Source organism: Protobothrops mucrosquamatus, unplaced genomic scaffold, assembly GCF_001527695.2.
Source record: "Protobothrops mucrosquamatus isolate PMUCROS unplaced genomic scaffold, P.Mucros_1.0 scaffold160, whole genome shotgun sequence".
In the NCBI taxonomy this organism is placed as follows: Eukaryota; Metazoa; Chordata; class Lepidosauria; order Squamata; family Viperidae; genus Protobothrops; species Protobothrops mucrosquamatus.
The window spans coordinates 246,462-272,280 of NW_015386524.1; the positions used below are offsets into that span (position 1 = coordinate 246,462).

The following is a 25,819-nucleotide window of genomic DNA, read 5'->3' on the forward strand; positions in this document are numbered from 1 at the left end:
AATTTGGGACCAGTAATACAGATTAAATTAGATCACACTTCCAAACAAACAGGAATAATAAAGATCTACCTGACAAGTTGGATTAAAAAACAGGATGAAAAAACAGAGCTATACAGGTAGTCCTTGACTTACAACAGCTCATTTAATGACCATGAAAAAAGTAATTTAAGGCCGTTTTTCACACTCAGGACCATTGCAGCATCCCCATGGTCACGTGATCAAAATTCAGCCGCTTGGCAAATGACTCATATTTATGACGGTTGCAGTGTCCTGGGGTCATGTGATTTCTTTTTGCAGCTTTTTGACAAGAAAAGGCAATGGGAAAGCCAGATTCACTTAACAACACTGTTGGCTAATTTAACTGCAGCAATTCATTTAACAACTACGGCAAGAAAGGTTGTAAAATGGGGCAAACTCACTTAACAAATATTTCACTTGGCAACGGAAATTTTGGGCTCAATTGTGATCCTACATTGAGGACCACCTCTACTTAAAGCCCTTTATAATGAATTGCTCAATATATTAAAATCAGTGACGGGACCCTGGTGCTTAATTTAATTTTAATGGAACAGTGGGGGTAAACTAAAGACCTGAGTTCTAGTCTCACTTCAGGCATAAAGCCAAGTGGGTATCTTGAGCCAGCCACTCTCTCTCAATCCTAAGAAGCAGCAAATGGCAAACTACTTCTGAAATTTGCCATTATGGCCAGTGACGGGTATCGAAAAGGAGAGAGATTTATGAGAAATTACAGGAAAAACTGCCTTCGGTTTCCCCCAGTCAACAGAAATCAACTGATGCAGGCTGCAGAGTGGAAAATGTAATCCAGGGCTTCCTATTAAAAAAAAAAAAGGTGGGGTGAAGAAAAATATTGCTTGCTTTCTAATCGCTAATTTGTGCGCAAGGCTCACCGCCGCTTGACAGGACTCCGCCTTTCCTACCGCACCAAGCGAGGCGCTTTTGTGGCTGGACTGAAGGGTACAATAGGGGGGGGGGAGAAGCCCCTTGTACGTCAGGGAGATTATGCTAAAGGCAAGCAGAAACAGCTGTGCGTGCGTGTGTGTGTGCTGTTGTTATTAATATTATCCCGGATTGTTACCGGTTTTGATGTTGCTCGCTTCCCCCTCCCACCAAAATGGGGAGGGACCTTCGACCTCCAGGCGGCGCAGGTTCACCACGACTTGCCACCCTTGGTCACATTTCGCCTTTGCAGCTACAAAAACAAGACACATCCTAAAAAATATTAGCAGCCCGCAATGGAGTCAATCCGAATTTAGCTGGGGTGGGAGGGAAAGGCTGAATGGAGGATGAAATCGGGACGGGGAGAGAGAGGAGGTCGCCTTTGTGGGGCTCCCCGTTGTTACCAGGATCTGGAGAAAGATGGTTGCCCGTTTCTACCCCCCTTTCCTTCTCCTTCCCCGATCTCCTCCCCTCACGCCCCTTTCCCTTTCCTTGTTGGCAGCCCGGATTGGCAGAGGCGGAGCTGGAAGGGGGAGGGGAGAGGATCCTGTGGGAGGGGTCTCCCTGGGGTGGGGGGAGGTAGTGTTTGCAGTCAGAGAGTCAAAGGCAAGTGAAGGTGGAAGGAGAGACTGAGTGACGGAGCGCGGGCAGGGAAGCCGCAGCAGACAAGACAGACGAAGCGACGCACGGACAGAGGGTATCCCGAAACAAGGGGAGGGGTAGCAGACAATGTGGGGGGAGGGGCTGCTAAACTGAAAATGTGATTGTTATTTTTCTCCCCCCCCCCCTTTTCCTCGCATGCTTGCTTCTCCCCTGATCGAGCACCCAGAAAAAAATCAGGCAAGGGAAATCTGTTGCAAGGTGTGTGCTAAGCCTTAAGAGGCGAGCGTGCTCTATATATTACAGAACCACCTCCCCACCTTTCGGCTCCAACCCCTTCCCACCCCCATCCCAAATTGGGTAGCTTTCATTCCCAAACCAGGCTGCAAGCAAACAAACAAAGTCCTCCACCGCCCCTCCCCAAGTCAAAACAGCCTTGTGCTGTAGGTGGCGGTCTCGATGCCTGTGTTATTAATGCTAGCATTTTCCCCCTGGTCGCTCTAAATCGTGATGGGGGGCGGTGGGCGGGGGGCGGCGGCTTCCTCTTTCTCACCCGAGCCGGCGCTGCTTCGGATTAATATCCCGCCTGGGTTCTTCAATTCGCTGGGCAATTGACCTAATCGGCAAACTCAAATGTCAAATGGGGGGTGGGAAAGAAAGAAAAAAAGAAAAACCCACTCCGGATGGGAGGTAGCCTTTTCCGTCGCCCCCCCCCCCAAGACCTTGAAGGGCCAAATTACGCTGGTTTGGGCAGAGGAGAACCTTTTCTCCTTGAGGGTGCTGGGAGGGAGGGTGTCAGGGGGGAGGGGGGAGGGCTTTGGATCCTTACCTCCTGGGGGGGGAAGATGGGAGGACTAATCGGATTGCAGTAAAGGGGAGGGGGGAAATGTGTAAGCTGGCTTGTCTGGGTCTCTGGGGAAGGAGGGCCTTGCATAGAAGAAAAGGTTAAATGCAGGTGAGTGTGCAAACTAAATGCTGCTGGATGCTGGACCCAGGCTGTCAGGGTTCTAAGTGCTAATGGCTAGAAGCCCGCGGTGAAGCCAAGAATTTCACAGATTCAGGAATCCAGATGTGTGGGAGGGATGACAGGTGGCTTCCAAAGGAATTGGCTTTAGAGTGGTAGGGTTGGGGGCAGGATCAGCCCCGTAAATGGGGGGGTGGTTAATAGAATTCATGGACCTCCAGTGCATTAAAGAGCTACAAACAGAGTCTAGTGCTAGGTTTCTGAGAGATGGGTTGAGTTAAAGCAGGTGAATTTGGGGATTCATGCATTTCCAGAGAGAGGCAATAAAAGAGCATGAAGTAGGAACTGGTTGGTTGTCAGGAGAATAATAGGGAGTGAAACTGGGTTCCTTCCACTTGCAGGGGTTACAGAAAGGAAGGTTATGAAGGCACTGGGTGCTACTGAGGCTAGATAGGCCAGGGGGAAATCTGTGAATGAAGTCCAAGGATTTTTATTCCTAGTTCAGAGCAAGGCATGGTGGGGAGAGAGAGAATGTTCCTATTCCCTGGAGCCAGACAGGAGTGTATTCTGCTGCCTGTTTTTGCAGCCAGAGGCTTCACATGGAGGTGCCAAGGGGACTTGGCAGGGAGCTACTCCTTGTGTTGGAACCTGTAGGCACCTGGAAACTTTCTGGCACTGGTTGCCCTGTTGGCCCACAAGCAGTTCCTGGTTTTGTGCTGAAAATAAAGGGAATGCTTCTTATACAAGGGTGAGTTTGCCTCTAGCCATGTTTCAGAAGGATGTAATCTGACCTTCAGCCCCCTCCAGTTATGATGTAAGGAGTCAATACCTTATTGGCCAAAGAAAAAGGTTGTGGGAATAAACCAAGATGAATAGTTGTAGTTTCATGTGCCCCATTTGTCACATAGTTTCTATTTTGCTTTTAAATTGGAGCATATTTTGTTAAGGTCAGATCTGAGCTATCACTAAACCTAAATTCGGTACCAAGAAAATTGGGAGCAGTCAGTAAGCATATGTAGCTTGCTACAGCTTGGGTGAATCATACGGTACATTTGAAATTCTTAATCCCTAAGTGGATGTTAATAGGAATTAATACCTTTGTAGATGTATCGGTAATGTGGGCTGTGAGGTAGGAGGCCCTCTAGGTAGGAAAAGGAAGTTTTGAAGATCCCAGCACTGAACTACAGTTCCCAGTATCCCTCATTGCAGGCTGCATTGGGACTTGGAAAGCAGTATTAGGAAGGCTTCAAATATTGCTCACCCATAGCGGATGAACTATTCAGCCCAGGATCAAATGTAATCACCTTCTCTACGTGTATCTGTCTATGATTTGGACGAAATAAATACAGTATGCATTGCTCACCATGTAAACAGTACTTAATCCACATTTTGTATTTTGTGCAACACTGAAGGTGCTGCTCAGACTCCTTTGGCTTAGCATATGGAAAACTTATTCCTAGCAGGGCTTCTTTTGCTTTTAACTGTTCAACAGGTGGGTATGTCTAGCACAACAGTTCTAAGCTTCACAAACTACACCTGTTGGTCTTTGGCCTCTAAGTTGAGTTGGTGGCAAAAAAAACCTGGAGTCCTGTCAAACCAGATGAGAAGAAGAAAAAGCAGCAATTTTGGAAAGCATATTGGGAAAGAATGAGACAAAGAAGGCAAGAATCCTTAAGGTCAGGATAGCTAGAAACAGGAGCACTTTTGCATTTGGAAGCACGGATCTTCCACTCTCCTAGTCCATACTTTCTTTTCTGCCTTCTTAACGAGAAATGACGGAATTCTGATGCCTGGCATGAGTTTAGTCTTCTTTGTATAGAGCTGGGGGGGGGGGGTGTATTAAGTGGAGACACCCAATCATGGAGACTGGAGTCATGACTTTCTGGATGCTTGCTCTTTACAGGCCCCATTAAGGGCCCCTCAGTGGCAAGGAGCTCCTGGGGAACTGGATGGCTGCCCGAGTCATGGTGATCGAAAGAGCTATTTATGGCCCAGGAGGGAGATCCTTGGATGGAGCCCAGAGTGGGAAGCAGACATAGTACCTTAGGGAGGAGGGGAGAGAGATAGAGAGACAGGAGGAGAAAGAATGGAAGGTTGCCTGTATGTACAGGGCCCTGCAGAGCCTACCCAAGGGCCAATGATGGAGCAACACTAAGAGATGGAAGAGAAGGTGGGCTTGCAGCCAGGCAGAGGAAAATAGCCTAGTTGCTAAGAGTGAAGGGGGGAATGCTTAGTCATGCATTTGCTTCCTTTCGCTCCCCCTCTGTGCATTGCAAGAAGAATGCCAATGCAAAATCTTTTGTGGCATGATAGGGCATGTAAGCATTCTCTGAATTATGTACTAGGGACTGGGAAGTAGAGATGGGGGGAGACAGTGATCCATTTGGGAACAAACAGTGCTACATGTCTCTCATTTCTCTTTGTATAGGAATGGGCAGGTCCATAAAAGAGACCTTTCTGGGATTCAGATCTTTGTAGCTATAATTCAGTGTACTATCATACTTAGAAGCACGTGTATTTGTGAATGTACAGTTCCAAGTTTCCTTTGAGGCAAGAGAAATGCCAGTTCCGTTTTTTAAAAAACTGAGAAGACTCATCAGGATATATGTCTGGATTGGCAGAACATATGTGGACACACCTCTAGCACAGTACAGTTAATAACTTTGTGTTCTGGTCTTGTGCAAGTTCCTATTTTTAAAAAACAACAACAGTGTTCATAAGAAGGCTATAAACTAGGTAGGTAATGACTGTTCCACAGTGGAGTTCAGCATCAACTGATGATGTGCATATATCAAGATGTGATGGATGAAAACAGTTCCCACATTCAGATGGACCTTCTGCATTGTATTTAGGTGTATCCTTGAGTGAGGTGCTATCCCACTATGTATGATACATAGTTGGGATACATGACTGTATATTAAGGATTTGCACACAGAGAAATTATTTTGAATAAGGCTTTGAACCTCAACAATTATTTTTTAAAACCAATTAAATGGCCAAAGATTTAGTGATCAAGGCAATCTAAAAACCAGGAGACCAGTTCTAATCCTGCCTTAGGCATGATACCAATTGTGTGACATTGGGCCAGTCACTCTCTCAGTCCTAAAAAACAGACAATGGTAAACCACTTCTGAAATCTTGCCAAGAAAAAAATCTTGCCAAGACTTGTCCAGGTAGTTGCCAGGAATCAACAGTGACTTGCAGGCACACACGTACTACACACAAAATACTTAGAAGTTTGCTAAATCTTAAGAGATTTACATCTTTCAAAATGTTAAGAAAACTAAAATTTGTTGAAATTGGTGATATTTTGGACACATGTATCCTACTGCAATATAATACAGTAATATTTTACATTACATTAGCATCCATACCAAAGATTACTGCAGTACCCTGACAAATCATCATTCATTCTTAGATTATAGGTTAGGAATCATTATTGTAGTGAAAATACTCTGTTCATTATGTTGCATTAGTGATATATGAGCATGTACGAATCAACTCTGAAGTAAAAGGTAATTTGCCCAAACTGCCAAGTGAACAAGATGGATAGTTTTAACCAGGGTGAATTAAATATTCAAAAATAAAAACTGATTTAATTTAATCTTCCCATTTTGAAATGTTTTCTGAATAAGCCCAGCTGGCTATAACACAAAGTACACAGGCTAGGTTCCACATCATACATGTGGTTTGTTTGGTTTTAGCTTGATATATTGTCTGAACGCCAGCCATTATTGTTTACTGATCACCAAACTTATGAAGAAAACACCTAACTGTCATAAGCCATGGTTAAGCAAATAATGGCTTAGCACAATGTACTAAGCCATTATTTGCTTAGCTTTTGCTAGCACAAAAGAGCCTTGGTGACGCAGTGGTTAGAATGCAGTACTGCAGGCTAACTCATTGCTCACTCCAGGAGTCTATTTTGAATGGCTCAAAGTTGACTCAGCCTTCCATCCTTCCAGGATGGGTAAAATGAAGACCCCGATTGTTGGGGCAATATGCTGACTCTGTAAACCGCTTAGAGAGGGCTGTACAGCACTATGAAGCGGTTATATAAGTCTAAGTGCTATTACTGTTGCTACTAACCTAATCAGGGAGTAGGTCAATCAGAGCAAGCTATTGATTGGTTTTAGTTTAATGTTTTGTGTAATGTTTATATGTAAACTATGACTAATTGAATCATGGCTTACCATAATATGTAAACTAAGACTACTCAAATCAATAGTCTTATTCTCCCTGGGAGTATAGAGGAAGGAGTTTAAAATGGCTATACAGCATGACGTAATATGTAAATATGTGCCCCCTGATTCCATACACTTAACTTATCCTAGATCTGTCCAAATTGGCAGGACATTAAATATACATTTTGGAGCACATTCCAAAATGTATGATTGTACCACAGATGCCATACAACTTCACCTATGTCTCTTTGTTGAAAGCTAAGATTGCACACACATGATAATAAAAGTCCAAAATTGACTTTTTTTCCCCTCCTGAGGAAGCCTTCACCTTTAGAATTTAGACTAGTGTTTTTCAACCTCATCAATTTAAAGATGTGTAGACTTCAACTCCCAGAATCCCCCAGCCAGTATGGGAGTTGAAGTCCATATGTCTTAAAGCTGCTGAGGTTGAGAAATACTCCTTTAGACTAGTGATTCTTGACTCTTTCTTCACCATGGACCCCCTTTAGATACCTTTTGTGGCCACCAACTATGGCCATGGATCCCCAAGATTGAACTCAAGATTTAAATCATAACATTTCTTCATATATTCATTGTTTAGAATCCAAGCACATAGTAATTAGTTGCATAAAAGGAAACAATCATGGTGGATAAACTCAGCGAGATATTTCCTAATTGCAGGGACAAACAACCTGGTACCTTCACAAGTTTTGAACTTCAATTCTTATTAGGGGGTGGCAGCATAGACCATAGGATGATTGTGGGAATCGTGATCCCAAACATCTGGAGGGCTCCAAACTGCCAACCTCTACCCCTAGCAATTATAGTAGTTGCATTGGTTAATGTTGTAACCCAATAAAACATTCTAGCAGGAAACAAAGTGTAGGTGACAAAATTGTATCGCTATAATACATAATTTCAGAAGTTGGGTGTTTTTACTAATAGTTATTAGTCAAGTAAAAATTAATTTATGCAGAAAAGCTATTAGGATGAACTCCTGCAATCCCAGCCAGTAAATTGGCTGAGGAATTATCTGTTAAAACCCATGCATTTAGAAGGCAACAAGTTAGACAAGGTTGCCACTCAGAAAATAGGCACGGTATCATATATCAAATCTGTTTATGTTTACATTTCAATCTGAATCTCTTTTATTTCATAATGAGTAGCTCTAATGCAGACATGTCAAACACAAGGCCCGGGGGCCAGATGCGGCCCGTGAAGTGGTTTCATGTGGCCCGCGAAGCCATCCTGGAAACAGTGAGTGAATGGCCCTCGCTGCTTTGGCCCTGGCCCAGGCCGGGCAGGAACCAATTTACAATTTTGTGGTGGCCATCTAGGCTGAAATGCATTCAGTCTTAGCTCCACAAGTCCGTCCAGAAACAGCGAGGAACCAGTCCCTGCCGCATTGGCCCCGCCCTCTGGGTGCATGCTGGGGAGGTGTCACCCTTTGTGAGGAATTTAGAAATGGACCATGCCTTGGAGCTTGCCCCGGTCCCACCCGCTTCTGCCAGAGACCCTCAGATCTGTCCCACTCCTGTCCAGGCCCCTACAGGCACCCTTGACGCGAATGATGTAGAGCTGGCCACGCCCACCCAGTAGGCCACACCCACTCAGTAGACCACACCCACCCTGGCCATACCCACCCAGCCCCCCAAGGGCAACCGCAATGCTGATGCGGCCCTCAATGAAATTGAGTTTGACACCCCTGCTCTAATGGATCTAAAGTGCCCTTTATCAGTATAATATAAACATTTGTTTATATGTAACCTGCATGGGGAGAACTTTTCTTCTAGAAATGCAAACATTTAGGAACTGAATGTATTTTCTGGAAGAATGATGGGAGGGAAGGGGCAAATAGGGAAGCCTGAGCCCTAGGTGAGAATTTTGAAGAAGTTTGAACACAACTTTGCAGCTTTATGGATCTGAACTTTTTTGCTGCTTCAGATGGCTACTAGGAGCATATTAAAATGGGCTGTATAAAAAAAATAATAGGTTCCATGCATTGCTAAATGGCTAATTCCAGTGGTGTTTGGAATATGCTGCAGAATATTTATTTAAAAGAAAAAATCAAAAAGCATTAAGGTCTCTCTTGGAATTCTTTTGTCATTACTTTACAGCTGGTCCTCGACGTATACCCATAATAGATCCTGCCCACCTTGGTTGTAAGTCATAACAGTCATAAATTGGGTCATCCACATGACTAGCTCAATTTTATGACCTTTTTTTGCAGTGCTCATTAAGCAAACAAATAGTTTGCTAAGATTTTGCCAAAACAATGGAAGTAAATGCCAAGCATCAAAAGTGCTTTCATGTGATCATGGTGGGAGGCTGGCCATCAGAACTTCAGAACCAAGTCATACGTATTCCCGGGGAGGTCCATCATAACTTTGAACAGTCACTAAGCGACTAATCATAAGTTGAGGACTATGTGCATTACTCATGAAGCAACTGTTACAATTCTTGATTATCTGCTGCCATCCTAGCAAGAATCTACATTGCTGCTGCTGTCCCTGTTGCAGAGTAAGCCATGGCATTCCATGGCCACAGACTAGATGCACTGAACAATCTGTGGAGTGCATTGGACATTTTCGTTCAAAGCTACTGAGAACAATTGGGGGCTAATTTTGGAACATTCCATTATCAGAGTATTGCATTTTGAAACCTCCTGGAATATTGGAAGAGTCCTAAAACATATCACGGCAATCTTTGAAACACAGTGACTACCAAAGATTGTAGCTCACTGGTAAAGTACCTTTTTAAAAGACTTTTATTTTAAAATATTTTTTTATATAAATAACTCAAGGCAGCAAACATGCACAATACTCCTTCCTCCTCCTATTTCCTCAACAACGACCCTGTGAGGTGAGTTTAGCCATGAGAGAGTGACTGGCCCAAAGTTACCCAGCTGGCTTATATTCCTGTCTCATTTGGCTGTTGCTGGCCACTTGCCAAGGTGTGGCTGTTTATATGAAATCATGCCTGATTACATAATGAGGGGTTTAGATCAGTGATGGCGAACCTTTTAGAGATCAAGTGCCCAAACTGCAACCCAAAACCCACTTATGAATTGTTGGGTGTGGCCCATTGGGTGGGTGTGGCTCCGGTGGTAACGGCAGACTGGGTGGGACTAAAAAGTTCAATCAATCAATTCCAACTTTGCAAGATCTTTTATTTTCCTGCGAGAAGTTGAAATTGACTGATTGATTGAACCTTTTTTTTTTTGTACATGGCGGGGGAGGCCTAAAGCGAAAAGGTTTTAGAAAACCCAGCTGAAGGCCTAGGACTGGGGCAAAGGCGTGCATGCCCACAGAGAAGGCTCTGAGTGCCGCCTCTGGCACCTGTGCCATAGGTTTGCCACCACAGGTCTAGATCATCAAGGTTGACTTCTTCACCTCTCTTGCATTACCCTCTCCCAGCTTCAGTTGCCCTATCTGCAGAAAGCAAGGTGGTTTTCTGCATTGAAATGGGGAACAGAAAACCATCTCAACTCCACAATTAAAACTCCGTTCAGATCAAGGCAAGGTATCACAAGGTCACAAAACACCAAGCATATCAGTCTGTCTGCAAAAAAATCTAAAAGATCTTTTTCAAACATTTGGTCTATTAAAAGGCTGTTTAAAAAAAAATCTATTTTTGAGGTGATAGACTGAGAATTTATGTTATATGTTAATTCAAATTTGTTTTGGAGAGCAGCCATAAACAGCTTTTCTCAATCTGACACTTTTCAGATGTTGTCAGACCACAGTTCCAGAATTCCTAAGAGCTGCTATGGCTTGGAATTTGGGGAGTTGTACTCCCAACCTAGCTGGAAGGCAGGAGGCTGGGAAGGCTGATCTTAAAAGAGTATAAATGTGTACAGGAAAGGGCCAGAAAGATGAAACTTTAAAAATGAGATGAAAAACTTGGCAGTTTTCACAATTACTTGGCATCTTTTGTGTGTCCAATGTCTCACATTTACAGCAAAGATTAATGATGTGAGTGCTGGTTTTTAACATGTCCTGTTAACACTTTATAACAGTGCCCCCAACCTTTTGGACACCAGGGACTGGTTCTGTGGAGAGACGTTTTTCACAGACCGGAGGGGGCACGGTTTCGTGTGCTGCCTGCATCCCACAGATGGTACTTCATTTTGTGTGGACCGGTTTCTGGCATGCCGCAGACTGGTGTTGGTTCATAGACCAAGGGTTCGGGATCCCTGCTTTATAACATGTTCATAGATGTACCACGGTCCAGAAGAGGTCTAGAAGCAACTAAATGTTGTTCATAGTATAAAAATATGTTTGATGGATGGCAGCATCCACATCTTTGTTAGCTTAAGTTCAAAGCAATTGGTGGTTCTTATATGCATGTTGAGTTCTTGATGATTTAGTTTCTTGGTGATTTTTTTTTCTTCCTGAGGATATTTCATTACCTAGCTAGATAACATCACCAGTGCAGAGCTACTAGTATTCTCCACCGTGGATATACCTGACTGACTTAGCATTCACTTGCTAGTTGGCAGCTGAATGAGAGAAAATGTGGCCACATTGGAAAGTGTTGTATTTGGATATCCACATCTTATCTGTTTAGGTTAGTTCCAGGTGTGCAGTCATCATTTGATGATGTCATTATCAAGTGAGGAAGAATGAAAGTGACATCACCCGATCAATGTAGTAAATACATTTTCCCAATGTCTTTGTCTTTTGTTACAGGTGCCATGACAGAACTCCAGGAAGTGCAGATAACTGAAGAAAAGCCACTACTGCGAGCCCCAGGAGCACCTGATCCGGGCAAGGTCAGTACAAAGTGTGCGTGTAGGGGGAAACCGTCTCTCCCCATCCTTCTGCTGCTGCTTTTTTTCCCTTCTCATCAGCATATTTTCAAATTGTGTCTAGTCCTGCTTCTTTCCTTCCTTACCAGTCCTACTTCTTTTCCATCTTTGCCCAGCAGTTACATTCATAACTGCCTTGTTCAAAACCTACCTTATAGGTTTATCACTCTGGCAGTAGTTTTCCAGATTTTCAGTTTTCCAGGTTTTTGCCCATTACTTAGAGCTGCAATCTTTTAAAATAGAGATGCCAGAAATTGATGATTCTATGTATGCCACCCTTCCTTTACTACTAGCTAAAAACTCCTCCTCTGTCAAACTTTTGCAAACTTTCTAAGGCCAGATCCATGCATTGTCAAATGCCTGTCTCTTTAAAACAAAGATAAACAGTGCATGCTTTTCTTTAATATTGTTGGCTTGCAGTTCTCACCATTCCTTATCACTGGTCATGCTGTCTATGGCTGTTTGGCAATATTTGGAGAACAACTTGTTGGTCATCCTTACTTTGCAAGTCTTAGAGGTGAAGATGTAACAGCTGTTACACTCTTATTGGAGAATGATCAAACCTGTATCTAATTCCAGAACAGCAGTAGGTAATATATTATAATTAAGTGTATATCTAAATTTAATTCTTAGCTGAGACAAGAGAACCTGAGATCTTCTTGTAATTGCTGTACTTCAACAACCTATAGTCCCTGCTAAGAAGGCCTGTTGGTGAAAAAGGCAATATAGTTTAGTATGCATCTGGAGAGAGACAAATTTTCCACAACTTGAAGCTAACAGTATAGGTTTTATACAATCACTGGAATCCTATCAAGCATGATACACTAATATCCCTAGATTATTTCAATGCAACATTAAAAGATTAAAAGCTACTTGGAAATACTGTTGTTAGCTGATTAGGAGAGAGGAGAATCAGCTTGACCTATTTATGTTCCTTTTACAGCTATTTGGATATACAAAATTCAGCAGATAAAGCTTTCCGCAGCCTAGATCAGTGTTTTTCAACTCTGGCAGCTTGAAGTATGGATTTCAGTTCCCAGAATTCCCCAGCCAGCATGCTGAGGGCTTTGAAGCCCACACATCAAGTTACCAAAGTTGAGAAACACTGCCTTAGATGCATATACAGTGACCTGCACATCATGACTATTGAAGACACTAGTACAAAGCCAATGGAAAAAAGTGGTGGTTGTTTTCCAAGCAGTTGCTAAGGGCACTGCCAGGAATAAGTGTAATCAATCTGCCAGGGTCCTGCTTCCTCAAGGCCTACTTTTAACTTTCCCTGGAACTTCCTTTTTGGTATTAAAGCATTCAGCCAATGACAATAATAAGGACAAAAAGGACATCTTCTAATTGCCCTGTGTTCTTCCAGTGTGGAACAGCAAATAACTATAGACAACAATGGAGCTGGCAAAGAATTAGACCTCTTATTGAGGGGAACCAATGAAAGGAGGAAAAGATCCTGCATGTTCCATAAGATGATATTTCAGCAAATTTTCTGAAAGTTTCTAGTTTCAACTCAGCTGAGAAAAATGCAGGAACTTCTTTCACATCTGAATAAACCTGCATCCTTCATTCTCCATTATCAAATGCTAGTATAATTATTGGTAAAGTACATTGAATAGACTTGATCCTTAAATAGTGGCATAAACCTCCATCCATGCTACACATAGAGCAAGTGCTTTAAATTGATTTTAGATAAGAGATATATCTATATTTTAAATTATCATATGGTGGTTGATTGCAAGATGAACAAGGATTTTGAAGGCATACAATAAAACTTGGCTGAAATTAGTAAACATTGAGGAAGGTGAAAATCCAGAACCCAGTGTGTTATATACCATTCTTTGAGCTCTCAGCATGAAATAACATAAGCACAATAATAAATAATAAATAAATGGAAGGCATGCTTGCCTTTTTCTGTATATTTTCAACAGTGGAAATTTTGTACATTATTGTAATGCTGTTGAGGAAGATCAGTAAGTGAAACATGATCAGCCTGTTGAAATCTTCTGGAGTTGCACAAACTAGAAGGGGTAATTTAAACTTCTTTGGCAGACCCCCTCTTCTAAAGATTCCCTATTAAAAGATATAATTACAGTTAGTTGCCACCAATCAGGCTGAACCTCCTGACATGCCTTAATTTGTCTAGCTGGGGACTTCTAAGTCATTCATCTGGGTCTGCAAAACAGAAAAGGAGATATTTTGACCAAAGTCAGCACTGCGGAACTTTAAAAAAATATTGTGCCAATTCTGAAACACAAGGTATGGCCATGCAGTCTCATATATAGAGGAGGTTTTAGAAAAAAAATTCCTTTTTTAAATGAAAAGAGGTTTATTGGGAACAAGTAATATATGACAAATAATCAATACAGGGAATTCCAGGTAAAATCAATACCGCCAGCCTAACTAAATTAGTTATCATTAGTCTATAAGCTTTGGCATATGTTGGCTGTTGAATTGCAGAAAAGATGGATTTGAGAGAGTTATCTGAGCCTGATATTTGGATGTTGTTAGGCAGGCCTTCCTTGCTACATCTTTTCTCCTTTTCCCATGAATGCTATCTTTGTTATTACAAAAATGTCTGGGGAAAGACATTATCTTTAGAAAGGTTGAGCTTTCTAAAGATTCCATCTCTGATGTCATAGTCTAGCAAGCAAATTGGGAAATTATAATCTGGTATCTGAACCCACATTCCTAACAACCCAGTGATTGGATGGAAAAGGTGCTGAATAATTTTCACAAACTATGCTATTATCCAAAAATACATACCTGGGAGAGGCATTTTTAAGAAAGAAAAAGTATTAATTCTATTTATGCCTCTCAGTGTGAGGGCACTAAAAATGAAAGGTTTGTCACACACTGCAAATCATGAATTTGATTATATATAATATTGCATGATATCTTTGTAATCATCATCTAATAATTGCTTGTACAGGCTGTTACAAAGGAAACCTTTTTGTAATTACTAACTTTGAATTTCCTAGTTCAGTTTCAAATTTAGAGTTCTATGACACCTATACAACTACTAAAGGTACAGGAATAGCCCCATTTCTGGGGGGAAACACCACATATACAGAGACATCCTACTAATTGTAAGTAAGGCAATTTAGCCATTAGGAGAAATATTGCATAAGAATTAGTACTACTCACTCCCAGCAGTGTTTCTTGAATCCAGGGCATCACCGTAATTAATAATAGCAGATGTTCCCAATATGTCATGGGACATGGAGCTAGGAGAACAGTTAGTGCAGACCCACAGCTTGCCCAGAAAAAACAAAGACAGCTGTGTTGGTTCAGGAGAGAGAAAAAAATAAAGTCCAAAATCCATACAAGAAGGGCATCAAAAACTATGCAAGCTTTTGAATTTGCCAAAACTTTAAACCAGGCAAGGTGCTACAAAGACAACAGTTTACTTGAGATAGAATGCATTGTATTTTTATGTGCAGTTGGTCTGTAGTCATACAAGCTTCACAAAGAATGAAAACAAGCAGGTTTTCCTCTTTGCCAATAGCAAGCATTTGGCCTCCTCCATTGAGCAAGTTGTTAAAAACATAAACTGGAACATGCAAGTTCTTGGATCCATTTGCTGCAGCTCTGCAGTGCAACTGCTTTCTAATGAATTTATTTGCTGCTTGCAACCCATGCTGGGGTTTTTTTTAAGGTTGCCAACCAATGACAAAAAGGCTGCACGCTCTGCTTCCCCCCCCCCCTCTTCCCCATAACTGATTCTTCTTCCTCTTACTTGCTACCTTCTTGCCCCCTGTCTGTCTCTTCCCTTTCCCCATTTCCTTCTCTGTGTTCTAGGATGCTGAACTGATAACAGACAAACTTCTACAGGAATATGGCCAGGTAATACTACCATGCCATCCTTTCCATTTTACTCAAAAGGGCAGAACCCATGCTTTCCCTCCTCCCTTTGGCTTGCAGGAACTTCTAACTTCAGAAGAGGCAAAATGATCTATCCGTGTCCATTCTTTCTGGTCTTCTTCCACAATTGAACAAGAAAATGGATACAGGTAGACCCAATATTACAGCTATCACCTGCTTTCTTGAAGGAGGAATTGCATAAGTCTACCTTTCCCCAGCCTGGTATTTGCAAGGAAAGAGAAAATTGTTGTCAGGTAGATAAATTGTAATGGCTGATTCCCCATAGGGAGGGAGAAAATGGGGAAGATGTAACCAAAGGGTTTTCCCTCCTTATTTGTACTGGAAGAGAGAAGTGCAACCCGTCTGGGTAAACTCAACAAAAGCAGTGACTTCTTTGTTCAGCAGGAGATATTCCTGGAACAGAGATTACAAATCAGGAACATTTTTAGAACAGTCACTTTTTTTCTGGCAAGACACTTTTGCAAAAGAGCCAACAACAAGGTTTTCCGCGTAGCTTTGTCTTTGTGCTAAGAAAATTGCTTTATGCTCCATCAAATCAATATTATCTGTTCCAAATATGAGCAAAATAGTTGGGAGGTCTGCATTGGCGTTTGCTTGGTTTTTAACCAGACCAAAAATGGTAACTGTAGGGAAATTATCTATTGCAAGCTATCATGCATCATAGACTGGGAGATATAGAGTTCATAGATTAGTTGCCATCAATCCAAGATGAGCCCAGAGCTGCTTAAGATGGGTGGCTACATAAAGCTTTTATATAAATAATAAATCAGAAATTCTAATCTGTCCTTCCAAACTGGAAGCAGAATTAAAGGCCTGGGTCTCAAACAGTTCACCAGTTTTATAATTGAGCTGTATGAAAGTAGATGGATAAGCAGCAAATATGAGGTTAACTATGGCAGAGACTGTTTTAGTTTATCATATTTCCTACCATTTATGCTATTTAGACCCAGGTCTTCTCCGTCTTGGTTGGTTCAAATATCACAATAATGTGGTTTATTAGTTTTGGCATGGATTGTTATGTGAACCCAGATATTGAGGTTTATAAGCTATGATTTATGGTTTAGTGTGAGGTGTGAACCTAGTTATTAGTGGCTTGTTCTGCAAATCATGGCTTACCACACTTTTTTAAGCTATCCACAGACTGATAACAGCTCTCTGTGGTTTCAACTGAGGCTTTCCCATCCTAAAGATTCAAAGACCTCCTATAGCAATGTGGTTGCCCTACCAAGAGCTTTGCCTTTCCCCCAAATTGACCCATTTTGCATTATACAAAAGCCTGCTAGACAAACCAAACTGAAATAACAACTCTCCACAGAAATCCTAGCTTTAGGCAGCCTGCTTCTTATTTGCTGTTGTCACATTGTAGTATACAGGTAGTCCTCGAATTACAACCACATTTGGGCCCAAAATTTCCATTGATAAAGCAAGGTGGCTGGTAAGTGCGCCATGTCCAATTTTATGACTTTTTTGCCATGACTAAGCAAAATCACTGCATTTATAAAATGAACTACACAATCGTTAAGTAAATCTGGCTTCCCACATTGACTTTGCTTGTTGGAAGCCAGCTGGGAAGATCACAAATGTTGTTCACATGATCCTGGGACACTGCAACTCATTATAAATCTGGTAGCCATGCACTTAAATTTTGATCTCATGATTATGAGCATGCTCTGACAGCCTAAAGCATGAGAACAGTTGTAAGGCCCTTTTTTCAAATAGTTAAATTAATGATTGTAAGTCAAAAACTCTCTGTGCTTTGTTCCAATTGTACCATTTCAACCACTACACTTCCTGGCCATCTACCTTATTGGCCAGAGAATAGGAAGTTAACTTTCTTGCTTTGTGGTATGATCTTAAGAAGAAGTATCATGAATTTCAACTCTAGCAGCTTTCTTCATCGTTGTGTAACGGGGTTGCCAAATGTTCCAAACACCCTTGCCTTTGTGCTGGCAGCAGCAGCTTAAACCGTGGACACCCGCACAAAGTTATGCTTATCACTTCCCTTTATCCCTGAATATTAAGCAGCTTTGAAAGGCATAGGAGCAGACTGAGCTGTTTATCGGGCCATTGGCCATTCTGTTGCACCATCATGCACCTGTTGCAATGCCTGCCTGTCATGCACCTAGAGAAATAATTGCTTAGTCATGAACCCCTTGACTGGACTTGAACTTATCATGTGGGCTCTTTTCCCCCATGTTTACAAAATAAGAATATTTGCCTACAGGGTTACAGTAAGGTTATATGACAAAACAGGTTTTTTTAAAAAAGGACAAGAAAATCTTTTGCCTACTTTGGATACCAATTAGCAATTTCTCTTTCTTGTTGCAAAAGTTTTATTATATCATCTGACCTCCTATGAGGTGAGCCAAGCCCATGCTCCAAACTAGAAGACTGAGCTTTAGACCCTTGTCTGCCCTGGCTTTACCAAGCAAATTGCTTGTTACTTTGAACTGCTTGGCCTCTTACATTCGCATTCCATCCCCTGAACTCGTGGGTGAATCCAGGAGACTTGGCCCCCAAGCTTACCAGCTGTTCCAGTCCTGTTCAGTCAGCTGCACATTTAGTTTTATTTATCATTCCCTCAGACAATAAATTTTTTGCTGCTCAGAGGTAGCAAAAAAAATAGAGCGATAGCGATTTCATTTTAGGTCTGGAGACAAAGCAAATAATAAGCAAATCTAAGCATGTATACAAATTCTCCAAAACAGCTAAACTGAAAACTAAGTGTATTTGGGAGCTCCAGAATGTTAACAGCTAGTTGGGGAAAGAAGAAAAAAACGAGGAAACAATTAACGAGGGAAAAGAGTTAAGAGAAAACATAATTAGGATTTGGATGGGGAAAGGTTAGAATACAGCACAAAATTTGAATTTCTCTCCCGTCCTTTTTGTTTAAGTGTGACGATACTGTGCAAGAAGTCGATTATGGCCTCCCTCCAAAATGGCAATGAAGCTTAGTGTTGGCTTTGGGTATTTACTTAGGACCAGCCTTCCATTCTGAAGAAAAGCACAAGAACAAGCCAAGCCAAACAGGGTTACTGCCGTGGCACTCTTTTTATTCCCCACCATGTTTCAAAGATTGAAAAGGACTCTTTTGGGAACTCAGTTGCACCTTGGGTAGACAGAGGCATTCTCAGAGGAGGGAAGGGGTGGCTGTTAAAAAAAAGTCAAAACCACACAATGGTGGCTATTGTCTTGACTTTTTTATTTTTGACTTGCCCTGTGAACATCCCTATGGGTGGAATCAAATAATTTAGGCAACTTCAGTAGTGCTTGCTAGCAAAACTGGCTGCATCCTTTTGCCTCTGCTGATGCTTGTTTTAGCAAAGGAAGGAGAAAGAAGGAGAGACTGTTAGAATTGCTGGCAGACCATCTTTTGCTATGGAGATAGAGGCCCTTTACCAGCCTCACTAATTTTGCTCCTATCTGGCTTTTCTATTTGTGGGGAAGTGGCTTCCTTGGACCTGATGAACCCACGCAGAAGGGCTGCCAAACTGTCACCAGCTCTGAGGCTACTCATCTAGAATTGCTACAAAAGTAATAAAAACTACAACTGATAAAGCAGACTGCAGGAGAGGCTATAAAACAATCCAATATTAGATTACACTTCAGTCCTCTAACAGTAGCTGATATAACAGCATCCAAAGGAAGGCAGGAGAAATAACTTTGTAAATACTCATCTCAACATGGAGCGGTTTTTCACCTGTCGCCTAAATGACTGCTGAAACTAAGACAAAACTGCTTGTAGAGATGCAAGTTTTCATAAATGGACAGGCCATTAAGTGGGAAGGGGCCTCTTGTACTTTTTAAAAGAGACAGAATGTTAGAACTGCAACTTTTCTCACTACTGTACATTATGGGTTCGAGTTTTTATCTCTGACCATTCTTGTTCAGACTAAACTGAAGGAATAACTGACCGATCAAAAGGAACACTCTTGACATATTTTTAAAAATTCCAGGGGTGTGTGTGTTCTGCCTGTAATTTTACAGTCATGAATATTGTTATGTGCCCATGTGGGTTGTATTGTAGATATAAGTATACAGACTCCTCACTTTGATCTTCTCTTGATGTTGGACAAACTGTGCTGCAGGGCACCATTAAGTGCCATACCAGAAAGTTGTCTATGTAGCCAAATTAATTAAAATTGCTGTTTATTACCACGTCAAGCAGGAACTGTAGACTATTTCAGAAGTTTCAGAACCTGCTTGTATCTTAATTATTAGAAAATGGGCCAAGTATATACAGGGTTGGGCCAAATATGCAAATATGAGTTCTTCTCTTGGGAATACTTGAAATACTCCACTATGTGGGTGTTCTCCTCCAGCACAAATTCATCCAAAAATGGATATAGATTGCCTATGTACGCAATAATTAAGCTACAACAAGCCTGACAACCTACAATGCATAAGTAGTGGCCTATTTGGCTTGATGGAACTATGCTTAGGTATTCAATCTCTCCTTATAATAATAACCATTATTTTCTGCTTGTCTCTGGGAAGTCATGCCTACTGCCAATTTATCCCTTTCCTGTGAGTAGGTTGGATTGAGCAGAGTCAACAGAGAGCTTGAATCTACATTTCTTCAGTCAATCTAACACCTTAACCACTACAAAATACCCTACTCTTCTAAAAAAGAGGGACAAAAAAGCAAAGTTAGTTAGCCACAATGCACAATACACATTGTGTTTCATTTGGTGAGCTTATTCCAGGTTGTTCATCTCAACTGACCAGTTCCAACTCCTTTTTTTTTCTTTTGTGGTCCTGTTCCTCAAGATACTTATTACATCTAAATATGCTACCTGTCTTCTGAGCTGCTTTTCTCATTTCCCCTTTTCCTCCTTTTTCTTGACCTGTTATTTTGGTTCTGGAAAGAAATATCTGTGAGTGCCAAATAGCACAGCCCTTCCCTGCTTCTCTGGTTGCTTTTGAACACATTGAGCTCACTTGTGTGCCATCAGAAAAAATCTTAGCAGGAAGGGCTGGGAGAATAAACAATGAACTTAAAGCAAAACAAAATAGAACTTGATTGTTTTTCATTATTGACCCAAGTCCTTCTCTGGGCATTATGAAAACTACAAGGTGGAGATAGTGTGTTCTCTGTGATGAATTGAACACTTGTTCTAAAATGTGGTAGAATAGACAACATTAACATTACAGTTGACAAATGTCAAGCAAGGCTTGTTCTGAAAATCACACTTTCTAACCTACCAAGTCCTTCAGAACACAGTATTTTCAAGATAGGTTTTACAATTACAGATTATATTTATACGTTATAAATGTAATGTTTATATTGAAGGGTGAAAACTGGCATAAGGGCCTTGAGCTAAACTCCAAGTAGGAATAAGCGGACAACAAGCTATCAGGAACCATAAAACTTAGTAACAAATATGACTTTTTACCATAGTATCCCGAGGGTTGAAATCCCCACATCTTAAAGTTGCTGAGGTTGAGAATCACTTTTAGTCAAAAAAAACCCTGTCGAAATAGAGATATACAGCTACAATATTGATGTGGTTGTTTTCAGTGAGGATACAGCATTCCAACATTAATAGTTTTTCATTAAAATAGAGGCTTCTGGAACCAAGGTTCCATTCCTTAAAGCTGGAAATATAGATGGTGAGAGGGAAGCAGGAAGAGAAATACCAGTTTTTCAGCTGCCGTGTAGGTAACAGGACAATACGCAGCTCATGGAAGAGGGATAATCTGTCTTTTATCCGTGCTATGAGAACTTCCCTTCAACATACTGTTTTTTAAAAAAAATAAACTTTAATTAAAGATACAGAAGTATTCCATGATAAGTTGTTTTGGTTTTTTTCTAGCAATTTAACTAGACTGAGCAATTGGAAGGAGGCAGATGTTATATGGATAAGCAGAATACATTTTGCAAAATAAGCTAACTAATCTGCAAAAGTCAGGATTTTTTTTTACATTTGTGTACAGTAATGGCTTCTTTTTTATGCAGACACTATATTTACCTAGCCTCACATACATAACTGACTTGACCCTGAGTAATGTTTGAACTTCTGCCAGTTCTCTGTTGTCTTTTGGCTTTTATTTATTTATCCAAAGGGCTTTTTTCCCCAGCATGTTGTTTGGGCTTCTTATATGGAAAAGCTGTGGTTGAAGCTGGGCTCCATAGGAACAATTTTTTGTTTGTGTGTATAAATGCATACAAGCTTCATTTACATAGAATTTGGAGCATCCTAATTTGTCAGATTCCACATCACAGAGTGAGTGCTTATGAACATGAAAGTTTTCCCAAATACTTGAAGATGTTGCCTGAAGGTCTCGCCAGCCCTCTCAATTTAACTTCCCTTTCTATGAATTCAGGGTTATCCTCATTGCAATTACTCACACTGGGCTAGGATATTTACAATCTTTCATTTGTTCATCTTAATCTCTCTTCTTCTTCTACAGAAACACACAGTGGAGACACCTTATGGGGTTGTGACCATCACCATCCATGGAACACCCAAGCCCAAGCGTCCAGCCATCCTCACCTATCATGATGTGGGACAAAATCGTAAGATCAGAACATCCTCTTGGTTGGGGCTGTGGATGGTGGGAAACAAGAGAGTTCCACAATTAACAGAATTCACCAAGAGAGTATATAGAACTTCAATTAAACTCTTGCAGCCTTAAAAAGGTCTTATTGTTCTGGAAAAATCCCAAGAATTTCTCATTTGGCAAGATCAGAAACTTATGTATGTATATATACATGCAGTATTGACTGTGTGTTTTATTAAAAGCTCAATTAAATCACAATTCCTAGTGGTAGCTGAGGGAAAAGAATGGAAATGGAAAACAAGTTCTTTTGCAGTTTATGACCTACATATTGACATAACTTATACGGTATATTCCAGTGGTGGCGAACCTATGGCATGCGTGCCAGAGGCGGCACTCGGAGCCCTCTCTGTGGGCACGTGCGCCGGCACCCCAGCCCTGCCTCCCCCCATGGCCCCCTCCCCACCAGGAGCCCCCCCAGCTGAAAGTTGCCCCCGGGCACGGCCCGCATAGAGCAGCGCAGCCAAGCACATGGCAGCAGAGACAAGACTCCACCCTCGCGCCCTGTCGCGCATAGATGCTGCTGCGGGGTGCAGGCAGAGGGGATGACTGTCATGACGCTGCTGGGCCACCTGGGTGATCTGCTACAGCGGGCTTGGAGGCGGTGGGTGGTCCTGCACGCGGGTGGGGCGGGGATGTAGTGGGGGCAGGGTGGGGGGATGGAGCAGGGGCAGAGCAGGCAGGGCGGTTTTGAGGCACTCAGTCTCTAAAAGGTTCGCCATCACTGGTATATACAAATACAAATATATATCTGAATTATTACAAATTGGGGAATGTGATGATTGGAATACTTTTTTGTTGTTGTTAAAGAACTGGGATTTGGAGGCCCTTGCTGACATGCTGTAATTTTACCTACCAGACTAAACTATCAAATCTAGGCTGCAAAAGTAGGGAAGGAAGGAAGGAAGGAAGGAAGGAAGGAAGGAAGGAAGGAAGGAAGGAAGGAAGGCTCTGTAGTCCTATATGAGATTATTCTACTTTCCTCTGATCTATGGATAATGTTCAACTTTCTTCTGCCCTCTGTTTATATTCCCACTCAGACAAACCTACCTCTGCCTCTATGAACTAGCCCTTAGTAACACTCCAGATTTCCAGATCTGACTGCTTGATGATCTTTGAATGAGGATAGTAGGTAGATGATCCTGAGTCTGCCTCCCTGCATGCCTCTCCAAAGCTCTGTCTACTGCATACTGCAAAAATTCTTCCAGCAGCAAGCAGTAAAATGTAGAGATATTAAGGAAAAAGAATGAAGTGCTGCTGGTTGAATTTCCTCCTTAGTTATCACTCCTTATCTTAGCAGCTAATTTTCCATCCTCCTTTTTCTCCTCCTTGCAACTGCTAGAAAAAATTAGCCACTTAATAAAAGAGGTAAACAGGAGGCAACGGAAGGAACCTAGCTGTTCTTTCTCTACCATACATAATATTTTTATTCTGTCTGGCTATTTCTGCTTGTGGGTTAAGTAGTGTTCAATTTCCCAGCAGAGGTTTGGAGCAGTTATCATTAAGGCAAGTGTAATGTGGAGTCAAACACGTAATTCTGTCTTTGCAAAATAGAGACAGTAATGTTGTCTCTCACAGGATTTTTGCAAGAATTACATGTACATTTTTATGGCATTTATAGCATTCCTTCCACAATCAAAGACTTTAAGTCATCACAACATGTGTTTGCTGATTTATTGAGTTTTTTGGCCCTTTCATAGCCTCCACTCAAAATTAGCAATATCAGATCTGAATTACAAAAGACCAGATAGTCACTAAGTGGCAGAAAAGAGTTACAGAAAGGTAACTTTTTTGCTGTCCTAACCAAAAGTGCAATTCTAAGTCAAAAAGAAAACACCAATTCTTACACCAATTTTCTTCCGTCCGATACCATGTGTTCAGGCATCTCTTAAAATTCAGTTGCACCATTTCTGAAAGACCTCAAGTTTAGAAAATGTCGCTCCATCACAAAAGTACTGATTTTTGCTATTTTTAAAAAAATGTATTTACCCTTTAAAATTAAGATTCCAAATTCAAACTCTGAGACAACATTTTAAAAATATTTTTATATTTTCAGTGTGATTTGCAGCCTGTTCTGCAGTTCTTCCTCCACCCATTTGGTTGAATCATCCCTTTAGCTTCCCTTCTTCTGTTTTTCCTACATGGAGGCATGGAAGGTCCCTAATTCAGATTTATCTAGTCTCTGAATGTTTTGCTTTCTTGTGAGATGTGTTTATGGCAAATACTGGAGCCCTTTCCATACTTCCTAGATGTTGCTGAATATTAGAGATTGTATTTCTCAATAAACATGCATAGGACTGCCTTGTGAAGCAAAATATCATAGTGGCACACTGATTGGCAGCCAGGAAATTATGGCTACTTCCAGGGCTTTTTTTGTCATAGAACGCCCAGAACGGAGTTCCGGCACCTTTTTGGGATGGAACCTTGTAGGGTAAGCAAGGTGGGTTGTATGACGTGTGTGAGTTCCGGCACCTTTTTTTTCTACAAAAAAAGCACTGGCTACTTCCCAGTAGGGCTGTCCCTGTTTTATTAGGCCTTGCCCTTCTGATGGCCCTTCTGATGCCCTTCTGTAGCCTGACACCCCTTCTTCTGTCTCCTCATCCCCACCCCCACCCCAGATCATTCGTGCTTCGACACTCTCTTCCACTATGAGGACATGCAAGAGATCATAAAGAACTTCGTGGTGATACATGTGGACGCACCTGGCATGGAGGAGGGGGCCCCGGCCTTCCCTCTGGGGTGAGCCTTGCAGCCTCCATTCCTGCCTCACCTGCAGTGTTGGGTGCGAAGGGAATCAAGCTATCTAATGCAGCCCCTATTCTCTCCTCCTTTTCTAGGTATCAGTATCCTTCTTTGGACCAGCTGGCTGACATGATCCCCTGCATCTTGCAATATGTTAAGTGAGTCTGGGGAGGAGGATGTGACATGTGCCTGTCAGGACAGGAAAGGAAGGAAGTCTTGCTTTGAATTTGATTCCAAAATGCTTCTTTGGAGAATGTGAAACTGAAAACATAATACCTGTCCATAGCTATTTAGAGCAGTCATGCCTTAATATTCTCTGCCTTCTTATCTGCGATCACATAGCAGCTGCAAAGGGAAACTGAACAATCTTGGGGAAAAAGGTGGCTGCTTTAAAGAGCTGGTGACAGATGCTATGTTCATTGTTTGAGGCATTGCCTAGCCCTACCGACTGGTATTTTACTGCTTGTGAAATGCAGATATAGTAATTTATTAGAAGATGGTTTAGGGGCATCTTAAAACCTGATGATTATGGACTAAGTTGTCATGATGAACCCCATGTCTAAATAGGTATTTTAAGGGATTGAGTAATTACACTTACAGTTAAGATTGCAGTTTCTTTTTTCTTAATGGAGAGCTATTTTTTTTTAAAAAAAACATAAATCTGTTTTAGGGCTTATGTTATAGTTGTTTATCTCAGAATGACTGAAATTGAATGATGCCTGATAAATGGGTATCTGAAGCAGCAAAAAAAAAACAACCAAAAACTGCAGCCATGAAGCTTCCTGGGCTGTAGATGCCAACCCTTACTATGTAAAGAAATAAATATAGATCAGGGCTTTTCAACCTTTTCACTGATTGTACCACTTTTAGTATATGGCAATATTCGAGTACCACCTAGCAAGGTGTCAAAAACTTGATGACAAAAAAAAATCTGTTCAAAGTTACAATTGCACTGAAATGACATGACCATTTTTCACACTTATGACCATTGCAGCATGCCCAGGGTGATGTGATTTATATTTGGATGCTTGGCAACTGATTCATATTTATGATGGTCACAGTGTCCCAGGGTCAGGTGATTCCCTTTTGCAACCTTTTGACAAGCAATGTCAA

General features: G+C 41.5%; 1 protein-coding gene across 3 annotated transcripts in view; it reads left to right on the forward strand.

Moving 5' to 3' along the window:
• The first annotated feature begins 1,545 nt into the window (after positions 1 to 1,545).
• The window catches only part of LOC107285323 (protein NDRG2), a 42,122-nt gene continuing 17,848 nt past the window's right edge, over positions 1,546 to 25,819 (forward strand). The window contains exons 1-6 of one of the 3 annotated variants that reach the window (XM_015813499.1): positions 1,546 to 1,654; positions 11,397 to 11,479; positions 15,320 to 15,364; positions 21,818 to 21,923; positions 24,583 to 24,703; positions 24,802 to 24,864. In XM_015813499.1, the coding sequence (XP_015668985.1) occupies positions 11,402 to 11,479; positions 15,320 to 15,364; positions 21,818 to 21,923; positions 24,583 to 24,703; positions 24,802 to 24,864 (413 nt within the window). In that variant the 5' untranslated portion in view covers positions 1,546 to 1,654; positions 11,397 to 11,401. Of the gene's footprint in view, positions 1,655 to 2,498; positions 2,513 to 11,396; positions 11,480 to 15,319; positions 15,365 to 21,817; positions 21,924 to 24,582; positions 24,704 to 24,801; positions 24,865 to 25,819 lie in introns of those variants that run through there. The other 2 variants (XM_015813500.1, XM_015813501.1) reach the window with 2 other exon arrangements.